The sequence below is a fragment of the Leopardus geoffroyi genome, chromosome B4 (genome assembly GCF_018350155.1).
Source record: "Leopardus geoffroyi isolate Oge1 chromosome B4, O.geoffroyi_Oge1_pat1.0, whole genome shotgun sequence".
Classification (NCBI taxonomy): domain Eukaryota; kingdom Metazoa; phylum Chordata; class Mammalia; order Carnivora; family Felidae; genus Leopardus; species Leopardus geoffroyi.
The window spans coordinates 79,514,398-79,532,981 of NC_059341.1; the positions used below are offsets into that span (position 1 = coordinate 79,514,398).

General features: G+C 48.5%; 1 protein-coding gene across 2 annotated transcripts; it reads right to left on the reverse strand.

The window, feature by feature from the left end:
* Positions 1-1,428: 1,428 nt before the first annotated feature.
* On the reverse strand, positions 1,429-12,443 carry LOC123591629 (keratin, type II cytoskeletal 73). Of its 2 annotated transcripts, none has more exons than XM_045466130.1 (9): positions 11,937-12,443; positions 10,217-10,431; positions 9,359-9,419; positions 8,393-8,488; positions 7,511-7,675; positions 4,922-5,047; positions 4,303-4,523; positions 3,055-3,089; positions 1,429-2,294 (listed from the first exon to the last, which is right to left on the reverse strand). In XM_045466130.1, the coding sequence occupies exons 1-9, from the start codon at positions 12,381-12,383 to the stop codon at positions 2,041-2,043; spliced, it is 1,620 nt and encodes a 539-aa protein (XP_045322086.1). In that variant the 5' UTR covers positions 12,384-12,443; the 3' UTR covers positions 1,429-2,040. The 2 variants fall into 2 exon arrangements, with proteins under 2 accessions (XP_045322086.1, XP_045322085.1); XM_045466129.1 differs by having other exon boundaries at positions 1,429-2,297.
* Between the last annotated feature and the right edge of the window lie 6,141 nt (positions 12,444-18,584).

An 18,584-nucleotide genomic window follows, 5' to 3' on the forward strand; every position in this document is an offset into this window, starting at 1 on the left:
GTTGTTGTTTTTTTTAATTTTTTTTTTTCCAACGTTTATTTTATTTTTTTGGGACAGAGAGAGACAGAGCATGAACGGGGGAGGGGCAGAGAGAGAGGGAGACACAGAATCGGAAACAGGCTCCAGGCTCTGAGCCATCAGCCCAGAGCCCGACGCGGGGCTCGAACTCACGGACCGCGAGATCGTGACCTGGCTGAAGTCGGACGCTTAACCGACTGCGCCACCCAGGCGCCCCAACGGCTCATTGTTTTAAAGAGAATCTACTGTCGGGGCACCTGGGTGGCTCAGTCAGTTAAGCGTCCAACTTCTGTTCAAATCATGATCTCATGGTTCCTGAGTTCGAGCCCCGTGTCAGGCTCTGTGCTGACAGCTCAGAGCCTGGAGCCTGTTTCAGATTCTGTGTCTCCCTCTCTCTCTGACCCTCCCCTGTTCATGCCTTTGTCTCTCTCTTCTCAAAAATAAATAAATGTTAAGAAAAAAAATTTTTAAAAAAAAGAATTAAACCAATTGGGGGCGCCTGGGTGGCTCAGTCGGTTGAGCGTCCACTTTGGCTCAGGTCATGATCTCACAGTTCGTGGGTTCGAGCCCCGTGTCTGGCTCTGTGCTGACAGTTCAGAGCCTGGAGCCTGCTTCCAATTCTGTGTCTCCCTTGCTCTCTGCCCCTCCCCCACCCGCGCTCTGTCTTTGTCTCTCAAAAACAAACAGACATTGAAAAACAATTTTTTGAAGACCGTCTGCTTCAGCATTTTCCCAGAGATCAGGGAGCAGCCATAACTCGAGCCCCAGACTTTCCAGAACTGGCTTCCTTCTGTCTCTTGATCAGTTTTAAATCCTGCCACAAGATAAATGCTGCCTCCCTCCCCCTGCTGATAAGTAGCACGTTCTTCATGATTGCCTGTTCACTGGAGCACTGGCTTGAGAAAAACGTGACTTGAAGGCGCAGCTACTGGGGATGGGGTAAGAAATGACTCCAGGGTATCACAAAATCCAGTGGGATCCTGCAGTCCATGCAAGGATCTTTCTCTCAGATTAAAAGATACTCTGGGGTGCGGTGGAACACACCAGACCTCGATGACCCAGGTTTCAGGTCATTTACCTCCACAGATAGAAAATATGTGGTCTGAGGGGCTCCTGGGTGGCTCAGTGGGTTAAGCGTCCAACTTCAGCTTGGGTCATGATCTCATGGTTCATGGGTTCGAGCCCCATGTCGGGCTCTGTGCCGACAGCTCAGGGCCTGGACCCTGCTTCCTCTCTCTCTCTCTCTCTCTCTCTCTCTCTCTCTCTCTCCCCCTCCCTGTGCCTCCCCTGCTCTCTCTCTCTCTCTTTCTGTCTCTCAAAAATAAATAAACATTAAAAAAAAGAAGAAGAAGAAAATAGGTCGTCTGAGATGAGGATTCCCGTAGAAGAGAGAAGCAGCCTGGTCCTGCATGAGTTTTATTAAGTTTATTGGTGAGATGCGGGAATTAGAGAGATAAGACCTGAGCAAGGACAGGAACTCACATATTGAAGGCGCAAATCCCTTCATGGATAAGACCAATCTCCAGGGCTACTCCCAGCTCTGTAAACGTGTAGGGGCCACGCAAGATAGAACCCGTAACCTCGTGTTTTGCCTGAGCTGCTGTTGCTGTAACAGGAGACAGTCTTTGTGGGTCTGTCGGTGGCCCTGTAATCCCATGAACCCAGGCAGCATGTGGCCAAATAACTCCCTAAGGCCAGGCTGTGGAGGAGGGGGGACTGCTGAGAGAGACCTTTCTCTGCAAGGGGCTGTGCGGGCCAGGGAAACATCTGGGTCTTCATCCTTGGCAACGCTTCAGGAAGGGGAGCCTGAGTTAGGGAGTCTCTTAGTATGGAGGCAGCAGGATGGGCTAGAATCCAGATTCTGAACGAAGGAAGACTAAGGCAAGAGGTAGAAGAGAGGGAATGTCAGTGGCAAGGAAAAGCAAGAAGGAGACGATGATAAATGTGATGCAGGAGTTTCCTGGAGAAGGGAGTCCAGAGGAAACCAGGGTGAGGTGGACAGTGGGGAAATACACTTTCACTTTATCTTGTGGTTTTCTTGGTGGGGGAGCTCAGAGCTGAGGTCTTCCCCTGGGCGTCCTTGAATTCGCTTGCACTGCCCAGCCTGGTTTTGGCCTCTCCACGGGAGCCACAGTTCCCACTGCCAGTGACACAGCCCCCGGACAGCATGCCGTAGCCCCCCGAGACAGAGCTGGGCCGGTAACCAAAGGTGCCAGAACCGCTGAAACCAAAGCCAGCTCCTGTGCCCGTGGTCCCGGCCACCGTGCTGCTGATGACTGCTGTGGGGGTGGAGGGAGGAGTGATAAGTGTATGTCCCAGGACAGGAGTGACACCAAGTCCCCTCCAATCTCCCACCTGCAACTAGCTTAAATGTCTCCCTCTTAAGCAAACGCTTCACGTCAACTGTGGACTCTAAGGATATATGCTCAATTCCTGAGCAGCTCAGGCACTGGAAAAACTAGCCCAGATCCCACAGGATCCCCAAATTGGGCGTGTTCTCCTTCTCTGAACAAACAGGAGTACCAAGAGTGTCCCCTGAAGCATCACATCAGCCAGTAGGGCTCTCATTTAACTTTAGAATATGCTCTTAATTTTTTTCAAAGAACTTCCGGATTGCTTGATTTCGGGAAGGTTTGCTGGCCTGTCTGAGGAGACCAGGCTGACCGCTGTGGAGCCAGCACTCACACTGGTCGTGCACAGCGTGCCTGAGCACAGGTCTCTGCTCTCAGTGAGGAGGTGGGGTCTTCCTGCTCACAGCTGCCATCATGCAGGAGAGCTGTCGTGGGACGGGGGAGGCAGAAGAGGGTGGGCTGAGAGTTTTGTCCCAACATAGGTGAGATCTCCGGGGAAGGGGCCCATGTGAAATATCAGAATGTGACGGGAAGCTGTCAGTGGGAGCTTCACGGAGGAAGAGGAAGGGGGTTGTGACCAGGTGATCTACCAGGCAGAGCCCATGGGGGCCCGGAGGCAGGCACCCATTTCCTCTGTGTTCATTAATGGGCTACAAATATTCCCCCAGAGGCATGAAATACTCACAAATGCTCACAGAATTGGTGTGTTCTCCAGACATCCTGTGCAGAGAGAAAAGGGGAGGTAAGTCTCCAACACTTGGAATCTAAGTTCCCCACACCGCAGCTTGAGATCATCAGCCACATGAGCCCAGCCTCCAACTGGCCAGATGTCATCATTGCACCTGCCTGTCTCTGCTCTGCCCCGCCCCCCAGTCTACCCTTCCCACGTCAGACATGTGCCAACCTGCAAACTCGGGGCCCCCAACAACAGCACCTCTCAGGGCCCCTCCTCTGTGTTTCTCTTTATCCCATTTCTTCATTCCTGGGAGGCTACTGCCTGAATAAATACACGTGTGGAAATGCTAGCATCAGAAGGTGCCCCTAAGGAAATAACCGTCTGATTTTAGGACCAGTAACTTCTCCTCTGCTGGTCTAAGCACTACAATGGCGCTCAGTTAGAACAAGCTTTTCACATGTCAGTGTTTTATGTACCCACTCTGACGTGCTGTGAACCTGTATGACTCACACCGTTACATACTTAGTATTTTTCATGGACTTTGCCTTTTATACCAAAAAAAATGCATTTCTCTTAACAAGAAGTTTTATGGGGCTCCTGGGTGGCTCAGTCTGTTAAGCGTCCAACTCTTGGCTTCGGCTCAGATCGTATCTCATGGTTTTGTGAGGTGAAACCCCACATCGGGCTCTGCACTGACAGTGTGGAGCCTGCTTGGGGTTCTCTCTCCCTCTTTCTCTGCCCCTCCCCTACTCACGTGCTCGCTCACTCTTTCTCTCTTTCTCAATAAATAAATTAAAAAAAAATTTTTTTAAGACATTTTCCTTCACCAGGGTAAATAGAAAACCAACACTACCTGATCAAAAAGGATTAAAAAAAAAAAAAAACAGTAGCAGTAAAAATAAATATAATGAAAATAAAGCAGTTTAAAACTTTAGGGCTAGATATTGTTGCCTTCCCGAGGCTCTGAACCTGGGATCTAGTATCTCTTTACTTATAGGGATATTTGCAAGGGTCCGAGCGGTGTTAAAGACACAACAGAACCATCCTGAGAGTTTCTCCCTGTTGTGGTCTGGAAACTGGCAGGAAAACTATAAAGGAGATTGCTGTCTCATTGACTGACCAGATGCTGTTTAAAAGCTGTTTGTCATGACCTGAAAAGCATCTCCAGCCACTCCAGCAACCTCCCCCACACTCTGGGAAACTGAGTCAGAAAAGTCCAAAAGTTCTTCCAGCTCTAAGACCCTCCCCGCCCCCCACCTGCACTCCTCGCCCTCCAGCAGCTTGCGGTAGGTGGCGATCTCCACGTCCAGGGCCAGCTTCGTGCTCATGAGCTCCTGGTACTCCCGCAGCATCCGGGCCAGCTCCTCCTTGGCCTGGTGCAGGGCGGCCTCCAGCTCATCCAGCTTGGCCCGGGCATCCTTCAGGGCACTGTCGCCCCGCTGCTCGGCATCGGCGATGGCCATCTCCAGGTTAGAGCACTGCGGGACAGGAGGTAGCATTTTCCCCTGAGTTCTAAGGGCAGGCACTCCAAGCCTCACTTCACCCCTCATCCCCTGTGTGCTGACTGTGGTCGGACCCTCCTCTGTCTGGCCCCAATTCCTACAGCAAAGCCACATCCATGGTGATAGATAGAGTCCCCTCAACTGGGTCAGGGGTGATTCTTACTCTTAGCCACTTGGCTTTCTGAAAAGACCTTTCCAATTGTTCCAGATCTCAGATGGGAGGTAAGTGTGGAGGATGAGATCGGGGGCTCCACCTGAGAAAGTGGGTTCTGAGATGAAGGATGTAGAGTAGGAGAGAGGCCTGGGGGAGTATGTGTGATAGACCATTCACACCTCCCTGGAGAGTGAGCCAGGAACCTCCAAAGCCCTTTCACCTGCTTCTTCACACTCTCAATCTCTGAGCGCAGCCTTTGGATAAGCCGAGTCAGTTCGGAGATCTCATTCTTGGTGTGCTTGAGGTCATCCCCATGCCGGCCAGCTACTAGCTGGAGCTCCTGGAACTAGAAGGACAGGGGGCAAATCAGAGACCTTGACTCAGGCCTGGTGGAGCTCAGCCTGGCAGACCATGCCTTTGCCTTCAGAGTGTGACAGAGGTGGGTAGGGGTCCCCAACTTCACCAGGCCTGTCAACAGCCCCCACTCAAACATCTATCTGTTCATGGGATTTATTTGTTTATCTTAAGCACAGTTCTCTCACTGATGGTTACATTTGGCCATAAGGACTGTTGAAAGTCTTCTCCTCTCCATACTGCAACCATATAACATACAACTCCAACTATGACACTGCTCTACTGATAGCCCTTCAAAGTCAAGGTCAAATTCAAACCATGAGCGTGGCACCAAGGTGCTTTGAGATTTGCATCCACCAGTCTCTCCGGACTCATCTTTCGCTACCCCTGCCCATCTGCCTCTACACTTGTGCTGAACTGTTCCCTAAATGTCCCTGTGCTCTGAAGTCTCTGAGACTTTGCATGAGGCTCTACCTCCACCTGGAAAACCCTTTCTCATCCATTTTCCCTTTTTCCCTAGCTAGTTCCAACTCAGCCAAAGCAGATCAGCTTCCTCCGGAAGGCCTTCCTTGATCTTCCTCGATTGGGTGTACTTCTGGTTCCGTAGTTCCTACCACTCAAGTTCATAGATCTTACCACACTGTACTATAAGCACACCTTTCTGTGTCTTCCCCATCAGACTTAGCATGACTGGATGACAGGGACCTGTATTCTCTGTGACTTCCTGCCCTTCATAGCTCAGCTGGGCCCTGGGCTACTGGAACTGTTTCTGGGAATGGAGGAACATTGTGTGTGTGTGTGTGTGCGCGCGCACGCACGCGTGTGTTGGTATATTCTGCTAGTCTGACACCACTAGCCATGAATTTGAGGTCATCTACTAGTTTGGGATCACTCCCGCCTTGATGTCATCCATTGAACAGTCAATAGAGAATATTTTAGTTCTACCCCAGAATCTGGCTTATGAGGAACTTGGAAAAGTGTGACACTCAGAACTCTGGTGACTGCACACTGCTTCTCTCTGTATAACTGGTGCTTGGCCTTATGGGTTGTCATATCTGACCCTAACAAAGCCCTAGAGTCAGGATTCCTCTTAAAAATGCCAGGTCCCCTGGAAGACAAAGAGGCTTCTCACTATGTTCCTGTGTTTTATCTTAGGTACTAATCTTGGGATGATAAACACTGGGGCAGAACAGGTGGTCTTTCCCTGCTTCTCTGCAAGGCTATGTGAGGAGGATGGCCCTCCCTACAAACGGACAGGGAGGGAGGCACTAATTCCCTAAGTTCTGACACCAAGCAGGCTCCTTCTGAAGCAAACAGACCAGTGTCCTTCTCCACTCTGTTCCTGGCCCATCCTAAGTCGTCACTATAAATGCTTCTTAACAGAGTCATGTCCTGATCTTTTGTCTGAACACTGTGGAATTTGTAGTCAGTCATCTAGATTCAAATCCAGCTCCATTTATTCCCAGCTAAGTGACCTTGGCAAATTACTTAAATGCCCTGATCCCTGCCTTCTTCATCTTTGAAAGGAGAAGAAGAAGAAGAAGCCCTTCTAATTCTGTTGCTAGAACTACACTAATGAAATTCTGGTCAGTAAGGGCTTAGCTCCAATTGGAGACTTGCAGGTATGGATAACCCCGTACTTCTTCTGGAAGGAGTTTGGGGTTAAGCACTGGCCACTGACAATCCAGAGTGTCTGGGCCACATGGCCGTCCCTGAAACTGGCTTGCAACAGTCACGTGGAGGGACTTGGGAACTGGAAACTCGGGTTTGAACACTTATCAAGGAGCCCTGGCCTGTGCTGTTGCCTGGACCTCCCTCTCTTCCTCCCAACCCTGCTGACCACATCTTTCTGTCCCTATGGTAGCAAGGAGGCAGGGGGAGAGATAAGATAAGGTCTCAAGTGTGTGAATTTCCCCTGGGAAGGAACCCGATAAATAGCATGGAACAATTAGGAAGTTGCCATCTGATCTGAGAAACTAAATTATCTAAAGAATCATTTCCCCACCCACGACCCATTAAAGGAGTTAAGATCATACTCCCCCTTTATCCTTGTAATTGGACTTGAATGAAAGGTAGGAATTACCTGATCTCAGATGACATTCAAGAGACCCCCTAATTTATTGTAATTAATGGAAGAGTTGAGATGCTAACTACCCATGTTTTCCTCCCTCCCAGACTCAGTTCAAACCCCTCGGCCTTCAGGAAGTCAGTACTGACCTGTCCCAGTTGGTCCCCTAACCTCTGTCTCCCCAGCATCCAGGACTCTGTTTATGCCACATTCATTTGCAATCAGCCACGGGTGTCTGTCAATGGCTGCCCCAGTCTTTGTGGATCAGTCCAAGAGCTTCATCTTCTCCTCCCTTTGGGAGTACCCCAGAACCCAGGACAGTGCCATGCTCCCGACAAATGTGCGGACCATGGTGGGCCATGGACTCTGAGGAGGTGTTCAGCCCACCTTGGTCTGGTACAGGGCCTCAGCCTCGGCCTTGCTCTTCAGGGCTATTTCCTCATACTGGGCGCGGACCTCAGTGATGATGCTGTCCAGGTCCAGGTTCCGGTTGTTGTCCATGGACAGGATGACAGATGTGTCACTGATATGGGACTGGATCTGAGCAATCTCCTACATGAGAAGGAAGGAAACATGAAATGCCACTTGTGGATGGAGGAAGGCCAAGGTGATGACCCTTTCATAGAGAGCCCCTAGACCCTCCCAAGTAGAGACAAGCTGTATTCTCCAAAGCCCCCCAGCCCAGATGTTTCAGTACCACATCTGAAAACTGCTGAATGAGTTGGAAGCAGCCCAAGAAGAAAACAGCCCATCTATCTGTCACTTGAAACAGGTCAGGAGTCGAAAATATAGAGGAGAAACAGCCTGGCCACCACCCAAGAGACACTAAGGACACAGGAGCCCACATATGCTTGGCCAACAGGATCAGGCTTTAAGCCAGATGATCAGAGGTAGTAGAAAGGGTGTGAGGACTCCCCCACATTTATCCCTAGAGATTCCTGTTCGAGACCCAGGGAGACACCCCAAGTGGCAGACAGAAGACAGGCAGAAATGAGAATATCCTTAGCTGAACATCAGTGTATCAAGGACCCATGGCTTCCTCAAAGATGTGAGACTGTGACTGGGAGTCCCAGGCTGGGACTGATGGTCCACATCATTTGAAGGCAACAGGAGAGATGTCATGCTTTCCTTTGATCTATATGCCCCCCAGCATCCAAATGCTGGAGATCCCCTAGGCTCTTAAAGTTACAAGGAATGAGTAACCACTCATTCACATGTCTGTCTTCCAGAAGACAGAGTTAGGGATGGGGCTGGGGGATGGAGACTTACCCCTTCATACAGACATTTGAAGAATTTGATCTCTCCATCCAGAGCATCCACCTTGGCCTGCAGTTCCACCTTGCTCATGTAAGCCGCATCCACATCCTAAAGGAATCCAGAGACCCCCTGATATCGCCCTTCTTCAAGCCCAGAAAGGGCTCTCCCAGGAACTGACATCCGAGCACCAACACTGAGATGAGCTGCCCCCGGGAATGGAGTGAGGCCTCAGAGGGCAGGAACATAACTTCCACCCAAGACTCACTGCGAGCCTCTGGAACTCGTCTGCCCCCATCCAAGATGGAATCCTGTTCCTCCCCCCTATTTCTCAAAGAGAGGCTACGGGAGAGCTATCTCCTACAGGGGGTCATTTGGCAGTCAGAGCCCAAGGCAGCCACAGCACTTTGCCAGAGACAGGCAGAGCTGGAAGGTCAGCGTGCAGCCCTCCCCAAAGCACGTCCTGTTCCCCAAGCCAAAGTGGACATAACCTGGACATTGGCTATCCACATCTGGGCTCCCACCCATCGACGCCAAATATAAAAAGCTGACAAGGTAGGGGTGCCTGGGTGGCTCAGTTGGTTGGGCGTCCGACTTTGGCTGAGGTCATGATCCCGCAGTTGGTGGGTTCGAGCCCCGCATTGGGCTCTGTGCTGACAGCTCGGAGCCTGGAGCCTACCTTGGATTCTGTGTTTCCTCCTCTCTCTGTCCCTCCCCTGCTCATGCTCTCTTTCTGTCTCTCAATAATAAATAAACGTTAAAAAAAACATTTTTTTTAAAAAGCTGACAAGGTAATGTATTCTAGGTAAACATCTAGGTGTCCCAAGATATCCCAAGCAACACATCCTTCCATCTTCTTCTGGCACTTCAGATCCTGGTCGTTCTACAAGGAGCACAGACCTCAGTTTCCTGTCTGTTACCTCCCCCGCCCTCCATGCCCCACTGCCAGGTGACAGGCACATATATGCACCTCCTCCTCACCTTCTTAAGCACCACAAATTCATTCTCGGCAGTTGTGCGCTTGTTAATTTCCTCCTCATACCTATAGGAAAAGCATCACATGAGCAAGGTATGTGTGTGTGTGTGTTCTCATCACAAAAGCAGAAAAGAGGTGTCCACTCTACGTATCTTTTAGCAGCTATTATTCTACATCTTTGCAAATCTGTCACACTCACTAGGGCTATGTGGCCAGCACTGTAGACAGGGTTTGAAAGCAACTCCCTCCCAGATCAGGGGACCAGATGATTTTGGGTCTGGATTCCCCCTGATGCCTGGGGAGTAACTAGGTTCTTCCTCCTCCCATTCAGTGTCCAAATCACAGGAACATGCTGCTATCCCTTGTAGCCATGATTCTTGCATCACTCCAGCTGCCTGACACCTTGCCAGTAACCTCACCCCATCCCAAAGTGTGAATCTAAAGGAACCTAGAACTGTCCCCGGACAGGAAGAAGGAGCAATGCCCAAATGTCCAGGACCTGAAGACAATGAGAGAAACTCCACCTCCCTGACTTGCTGGTTTGGGGAAGGGGTGGTTCCTGGAAATTTGGGGGACCTCTGAGCGAGCTGAGGAGCTGAGAGGCTTTCTCAAGTGGGAAGCAGAAGGGAGTGTGCCCAGGAGGTGGCCACTTGCAAGAACAGCCCTACCACTGCCTGAGAGGCTGACTATCCACTGTCCAGACTGCCCAGTCACCCAGAGAGGGCCCTCATCTTGCCAAGGCAGGGGAACTCGGGACGGGCCACTGTCACCCAAGCTCAGTGCCCCTGAGCAAGTGTCCCAGTGCCTGCTGGGAAAGCCCAGCTCTGGCAGGCCAGCCAGCCCAGGCATGGGGTCCTGCTCACCTCTTCTTGTAGTCCTCCACCACGTCCCGCATGCTCCGCAGCTCCGAGTCCAGCCGCACCCGGTCCCCGGACAGCGTCTCCAGCTGCTTCCGCAGGTTGCTGATGTAGCCCTCGAGGATGGGCTCCAGGTTGTTCTTGCAGTTGTTCAGGTCCAGCTGCTGTAGCAGCTCCCACTTGGTCTCCAGCACCTGGTTCTGCTGTTCCAGGAACCGCACCTGGGACCCAAATCAACAGGCACTCTGTCAATAGGGAGGGCCTGTGGGGTTTCCTTTCCTGGGCTGTGGTTGTGTTGTCCTACACTATATTAGCTTAAAGCGTAGGCCTCCGGACTTAGAAAATGTCCCTCACACCCTTCCCCATCCAGGGCCCTTTGTCTGACTGAGGTTCTCTTCGTGGGGACAGCCTCTGGTATTGGGCAGGGGCTCATCGTCTTTATTTACCACTAGTAAATGTCTAAATCTGCAGGGACCTGTGTCCATGGGCAGCCAAGTCCCTAGAGGTGTAAGCTGGCCTTGTACTGGCCTTCACACTCTTGGGCACGTCTGCTCAGGGCCAGGTAGCCTGGCCTGTGCTCTGCCCGCTCTCTGTCTCCTCCATCATGGCATCTCCCAGCCCAGCCAGAGGCAAGCCCTCAGTTGACTGGGGATCTTGGGCCCTCCCATGTTGCTTTCATGTCCAACTCTCTGGTCTCAGAGCAGTAATCTGGGGGAAGGAGCGGCATTCTCAAGCTGTCGCTTACAAGTACCATACCATTCCCTTATTCAAAATGGTCCGGTGGTTCCACATCACCCGCAGAGTCCAGTCCAAATTCCTCCTTGTGCTCTTCACCGTGTGCCCACCCCTCCTCCCCCTCCTCCACCACTCACCCAACACTCACACAAAGGCAAGTCCTCCCCGTTCTTCAAACAAGTCCTACCATGCTACACGGGACTTCTCCCTCTCTCTAGGTTTCTTTTCCCCACCTCCGTCCAGTGAACTCCTATTCACACTTTGCCACCCTACTCACTGCCGCCCTTGGCGAGCTTCCCCTGCTCCCCTGAGCTCCGGAAGTCTCTATTTCTCAAGGACCTGCTACCCCTTTTTTTCCTCAGGGGTTCTCAAACTCAAGTGGCCATCAACATCACCTGGGGGCTCCTGGGCCCCACTGCCAGAGCTTGCGATTCAGTAGGTATGAGTTGGAGCCTGAGAATGTTCATTTCTACAGGTGCCCAGATGATGCTGATGCTGCTGGTTCGGGGAGCACTTTTGAGGACCACTGCTCTAGTACATTGCTCTTCCCCATCTGCCTTCCCCCGTAGATTGGGTGTATCATATAGTCTATGAGTCCATCTTTCAACCAGGATCTGAGCTGCTCTGGGTCCCATGAGAGGAGAGATTGGGTCTCATGGCTTTATAGAAATCCTCGGCCGCCATGGGCCTCTCCTTTGTCTGGCTTCCTAGTTTCATAAACTGTCATTCTCCGACTTCTCAACTCTGAGGCCACTCGCCCTGCTTCTTGGGAACATTCCCAAATCAAGCTCCCTGGCTCTTCCTGCCCCTCTGTCCGCCCCCACCCTCAGCCCTGACGTCCAGGTTGGTCCAGTTCCTCCCTACTCAGTTCTTGGGGAGAACTGTGTCTGCATCTTGGGGAGGTGCCTGTCTCAGATAGAAAGCCACCCGAGGGCAGCAGAAGTAGAAGAAGGAAGGGGGTCTATGCTTGGCTTGCTCCAAAGAGACCCACCTTGTCGATGAAGGAGGCGAACTTGTTGTTCAGAGCCTTGATCTGCTCCCGCTCTTGGGCGCGTACTTTCTGGATCTCAGGGTCCAGCTCCACGTGGAGGGGGGCCAGGAGGCTCTTGTTGACGGTGACCTGGTGGATGCCCCCTGGAGGGCACACAGTTGGACACACGGGCCCCAGGGCCACACTGCCAAACATGCTGCCAGCAAAGCCACTGGCCCGGTTTCGACCAAACCCATAGCCCCCTGCCCGCCCACTGCCGCTGGCCATGTTGAGTGAGATGCTCCGGGCACCCCCCAGGCTGTAGAGGCTCCGGCTTCCGAAGCCCCCGCTGAACCCTTTGCCCGCTGCCCGATAGGAGGACGAGCTGCCCCCTGAGAGCACTGCCGAGCAGCCGCTGAAGCCCCCCTTGGCGGCAGCCCCCGACTTGTAGGTGAACTGGCGGTTCATGCTGGGGAGGCCAGAGAGATGGAATAATACGCTAACCCTTAGCTGAGACGCAATTCATGAGCCTACAGTCTCAGGCTCCCCCTTTATAAGGCTCAGGAGGGAACCACTGCCCTAATTTGAGGGTTTAGTTTGCCTGGGAGCGAAAAATCATTTTCTCCTAGCAATATCAGAGACACCAGGCAAATAACTTGAAAATCCCCAAAGTGCTGGGTTTGCATGTCTTGCTCATGTAATTTGAGTCTTATCTAATTAACATGGGATAATTAGCCTAACCAAATTATCCCTAGAAAGATCTTGGCTGGGAGATTTGTCACAGGCTCGGTTGCCCTTTCCCAGGGAGTGGGGAGGCTGGATTGCCGGGGTGCAGAGGAAGACCTTTAATTGACAGAGTCATCTGTGAGAGATCTCACAGCTCTACCGGCATCAGATCAGGGACCCTGGCTGAGCTGCTTTTATGTGGTTAAGAAAAGGCTTTGCGGCCTGGCCTCCCAGGGCTCCTGGAGACAGTTCTCAAGGCTGACCCACTAGGAATCCAGGGCCTCTGCTGTGCCCTCCCAGGCAGGTCTTATGCTCCCCTGTGCAGTCAGGCTTCTTTGTTGTTGTGCGTTCCTGCCATCCCACCCTTGACCTTGAAATAATGGCATTGCTACCATTCACAATAGCCAACACTAGTAAAGCACTTTACAGCATTAAAAGAGCTCCTTGCACACCGAATCTCACTGAGTCCACTCAGTCAGCTTGGGGAGGAGTATGATAACCCACATTTCACAAATGGGAAAACTGAGGCTCAGAGCACTGAGGATTGCAAACATTTCATGAGCCCTTTCTCTGTATGAATCCCAGAGGATGCAAACACCCAACAAAATGAAAGCCTTCACTTTGAGAGTCCCTGGTCTGGTCTTCTGACCCTACATACAGAGCCATATTTGTCCATCTGTTCACTTGTCCCTTCTGACCCTACATACATGAAGGCCATATTTGTCCATCTGTCTGTCCACCTGCCCACTGACCTACCCATTCATTCATCCATCCATCCCATAACAGCCCTCTGTTAAGGGCTGACTCTGTCCCAGTTACTGTGTTCGGTTCTGGGGTCATAAATTTGTAAGACAGAAGCCTAACTCACAATTCTAGGGGTGAGGACAGACACTCACGTTTCATTAGAGCCTTGACAACACCAAAGTATGTGACCCAAATGTTTCATTGTTCCCAAATCCCAAGTATATTCACAGTATATAATATCCTCCATAAAAATGCAGTTATTTCAGCAGCCAGAGTGCTTGAATGAACAGTTTACCAATCCCTCTTTTCTACTTTTGTCCAGATACTCTAGCCCTCTTCTGAATTATATATTATAATACGCCCGTGTTATGTCTCTACTGTAGAACCAAGCAATTGCCAAATTCAACCTCCCCTTCTCTTTTTATACAAAACAACTATTTTTAGTTAAGAATCATTTTCTAGGGAACCTGGGTGGCTCTGTCAGTTAAGCCTCTGACTTCAGCTCAGGTCATGATCTTGCACTTCGTGGGTTCAAGCCCCCATGTAGGCTCTGCGCTGACAGCTCAGAGCCTGGAGCCGGCCTCAGATTCTGTGCCTCCCTCTTTCTCTGCCCCTTCCCCACTCATTGTCTCTCTCTCTCTCTCTCTCTCTCTCTCTCTCTCTCTACTTGTATCTCTATCTCTCTCTCAAAAAATAAACATTTGAAAAAAGAAGAATAATCTTTTTCTTCAATGATGTCAATTTCACACCAGTAATAGCACTTGGCTTTCTTTTCCATCTTTCCATCTTTTCCATCTTTCTTCACTTAGGCACAAAGGTTTTATCCCTTTGCGATTTCTTTATAAGGCATGATGAGTGAACACCAACAAAGCTGTATTGTGATGAGGATACAGTGTCCCAGCCAGAATCCCTCCCTAATTGGCTCCTTTCAGCACACCAGCGGCAGAGTAGACATGATTCAGACCCATGGCAAAACTACAGACTGCTGTCACAAGCTTTGAGATCCCTCCCTCAAGGCTGACAGCCAGTGGCTACACTGTGAGCGTCAGCTCTGCGGGGTGGTGTGTGAGTGCTAATGGGCAGCCAGCCTCCACTCTGCATGGCCTTCACTTCCCCTCTCCCACCACAGTCTTTCCTCCCCATGAACCTTCCATATGGATACCCCGGCAAAACTTCTCTTGTCACATCTCAATTCAACTCTCCTCTCTGGTCGGCCTCCCAGACTGTACCTATTTTTTCACATGTGTCCCCAAAGTGTACCAATCTCCCTCACTAGCCAGAAACGTTCCTAAGGATGAGACCCACACCCTATCCTCCCTGTTTCCATCCCAGGACCACAGGAGTGAGGGACTCTCAGGAAGTCATGGAGGGACACAAAGACTCTTCAATGCCCCCCTTGAAATCATTCCTCCTAAGGACAGGATCCTTAGCATCTTTAAACTCCCTTAAGTGGGCCACTTCTGCTTCACATCCTGCTACTGCTCTTGCCAGGAGAAACTTGATGCCAGCTGAACACTTACTTAACCTTCACCCACTTCCCACAGAGATCAGTGCTGCCATTAGCCTTTGCTCACCTCCAGGCAGGCATCCCTGATGGGTGCAGCACACAAGAAGCAGGAAATCAACCTCCCATCACCCACAGAGGCAGTAAAATCAGGTTGTAGAAGAATATGTAGGATCTGTAATTCAGAAAGATGGAATAGACATACTTTTCCTTTCTTCTGATGCTACTAGAGCAGAAGAAATAGTGTGAACACTCTTCTTCCACTAACTATAACTAAAAACCTGAATACTATATATATATATATATATATATATGTGTGTGTGTGTGTGTGTGTGTGTATATGTATATATATATATATATATATATATATATATATATATGACATGAGAAGATTCTGAAAGGTGGAGAGAAAAAGTCATACTGGATAGGGATCTTGGGAGCCAAGGAATGGCATGGTGGTGAGTTCTCTGGTGTTCCTATTTGTTTCATACATCCCAGACTTGGGGCAGAAGAAGGCAACAGCCTGGAAGGGCACAAATTTTTTCAAAAACCCTGCAGAAGTCTAACTCTCTGGAGAGAAATAGTCAAGAATAGGGCAGCCTAGAAAGACAAAACTCAGAAACAGAAACCACTCTATTCTAGCCAAACATTACAAAGAACACTGAGGTCCCACCCCCGCCTACTCCAACAAAAGCTGAGCAGGAAGCCTAGATTCACCAGCCTATAATGAGGCACCTCAACTGCCCCCTTCCTCTGGCAACTGGGTGATGCCAGGGAAGGCCAAAGCAGAAGCTGGGACTTTCATCCCCACAAATAGAAAATTGTCCCAGGTCCATCCAACATCAGTGGATACCACATGGGGATCCCTGACTCCCACCCCCATCTGGCAATAATAGAGTGGCACCCAATCCTTTCCTCTGCTAGGGCAATGTCAGAAGAGGACAGCTAAAACAGAAGACTTAAACAAGATCATAACATAACATAATACCCAAAATGTCCAAGTTTTGATAAAAAATCACTTAGCAGACCAAGAATAAGGAAGATCTCAAGCTGAATGAATAAAAACAATTAAGAGATGTCAACCTAAAGTGACAAAGATGTTAGAATTATCTGATGAATATTCTAAAGCAGCCATGATAAAAATGCTTCAAGAGCAATTAAGAACATGCTAAGCAGATGAAAAAATAGAAATCTCAGAAAAGAAATACATATCAAGAAGAACAAAGTGGAAGGTTTAGAATTGATAAATACAATAACCAAAGTAAAAAAAACTCAAAGGACGAGATTAACAGCAGGATATAGGGACTAGAGAAGACTGTGAACTATAAGATATAATAACAGAAATTACCCAACCTGAAAAACAGAGAGGAGAGAGAGAGAGAGAGAGAGAGAAGAAGAAGAAGAAGAAGGAGAAAGAAAGAAAGAAAGAAAGAAAGAAAGAAAGAAAGAAAGGAAGAAAGAAAGAAAGAAAGATGGAAGGAGGGAGGGAGGGAGGAAGGAAGGAAGAAAGAAAGAGGGAAGGAAGGAAGGAAGGAAGGAAATGGGCATCAGGGACCTGAGGAACTATAACAAAAAATCTTACATTCATGTCATTGGAGTTTTGTGACAGAAGAAAAAGGACTGGCTAAAAAAGTAGTCAAATAAGAACTAAAAATTCCCCCAATTTAGCAAAGGATATAAATCTAAATATTCAAGAAGGTGACAAATCCAAACAGAATACATCAAAAAAATATACACCAAGATATATCATAGTCAGAATTCTGGAAACTGAGGATGAATTATGAAAGCAGGAAAAGAGAAACAACACTTTACCTATAAAGGAAACAATTTCAAAGGGCAGCTGATGCCTTGTCAGAAACCACGGAAGCTAGAAGAGACTGGCACAATTTTTTTTCAAGTGCTTGAAAGCAAAAAACTGTCAGCACAGTTTCCTATACCCAGCAAAAATACCCTTCAGGAATGAAGGGGAAATCATAACATTCTTAGATGATTGAAAACTAAAAGGATTTGTTACCAGCAGACCTAATTCAAAAGCATGGCTAATGGAAGTTCTCTAAGTAGAAAGTAAAGTATAATAATAGAAATCTTGGAACATCAGGAAAGAGGAGAAAGAACATGGTAATAAAAATTATGAGGAAATACAATAGACTTTCTTTCTCCTCTTGAATTTTCTAAATTATGTTTGATCATTGAAGCAAAAATTATAACACTCATGTGGTTCTAAATGTAATTAGAGGAAATATTTAAGAAACTATATTATGAAGGAGGGAGAGAAAAGGAATATAAAGAGCTAAGGTGTCTTCACCTGAACCGGTCAAATGATGACAGCAGTGGACTGTTATAAGTTACGTATATATCATACCTACAGCAACCACTAAAAAAGGTATACAAAGACATATACTCTAAAACACTATACATACATCAAAATGGGCTCTTAAAAAATGTTCAAGCAATTTGGGGCGCCTGGGTGGCGCAGTCGGTTAAGCGTCCGACTTCAGCCAGGTCACGATCTCGCGGTCCGTGAGTTCGAGCCCCGCGTCGGGCTCTGGGCTGATGGCTCAGAGCCTGGAGCCTGTTTCTGATTCTGTGTCTCCCTCTCTCTCTGACCCTCCCCCGTTCATGCTCTGTCTCTCTCTGTCCCAAAAATAAATAAACGTTGAAAAAAAAAATTAAAAAAAAAAAAATGTTCAAGCAGCCACAGGAAGGCAGGAAAACAGAGAGAAGTGAGAAGCACAGAGAACAAAAAAATAAAATGACAGACCTACGCTTTAACAGATTAATAATTACATTAAATATAATCTAAATACACCAGTTAAAAGACAGGTTGTCAGGGCTTATTAAAAAACATTAGCCAACTATATGCTATCTACAAAAAAAAAAAAAACAAAACAAAAAAAAAAACAAAAAAACCTTACCTCAAGTATAATAATATATCCAAGTTAAAAGTAAAAGGATGGAGAAATATACATCATGCAAATATTAATCAAAGGAAAATAGAAGTGGCTATATTAACATCAGAGTAAGTCATCTTCAGAGCAAAAAAAAATTGTGAAACATAAAGAGGCATTATATAATGTAAAAGGGCCAATCCTGCAAGAAGACACAGCAATGCTAATGTGTATGCACAAAATGGAAGAGCTACAGAATATGTGAAGAAAAAATTGATAGAACCAAAAGAAGAAATAGACAAATCCACAATTAAAGTTAGAGATGTCAGTATTCCTCTCTCAACACTTGATAGAACCACGAGAGAAAAAATCATCAAGGATATAAAAGAACTCGACAACACTATCAACCAACAGGATCTAATTGGCATTTATAGAATACTCTACCCAACAAATGCAGAATATTCTTTCCACATTAATAGTCTCAAAACAACACCTGGCACATATTAAGTGCTGGATAAATGCTGCAAGATCAACATACATAAGGAAACTGAGACACAGAGAGGTTAAGTTACTTGGACAAGACCACACAGCTGGAAACCGAGAATGGAAGCCAGGCAGCTCACTGTAGAGCCCACACTCTTACCTACTATTGCCTGAAATCTTTTTAAAACAACTCAACCCTGCGATTTTTATTCAAAAGGCTTGGGGTAGAGCCTGAGCTTATAGAGTTTCTTCAGCTTCTTCATACTTTCTTTTCTTCAGAGACTGAATCCACACTCAAGGTCCCCACCTTTTAAGGGCACAGCA

Coding starts and splice junctions, on each gene's coding strand:
- LOC123591629 (XM_045466129.1), bottom strand. CDS start 12,383: ATGAACCGCCAGTTCACCTACAAGTCGGGGGCTGCCGCCAAGGGGGGC. Junction 3,090..4,302: donor CTGGAGGGCGAGGAGTGCAG/GTGGGGGGCGGG, acceptor CTCTCTGCACAG/GATGTCTGGAGAACACACCA. Junction 2,298..3,054: donor CACCAATTCTGTGAGCATTT/GTGAGTATTTCA, acceptor CCACCCCCACAG/CAGTCATCAGCAGCACGGTG.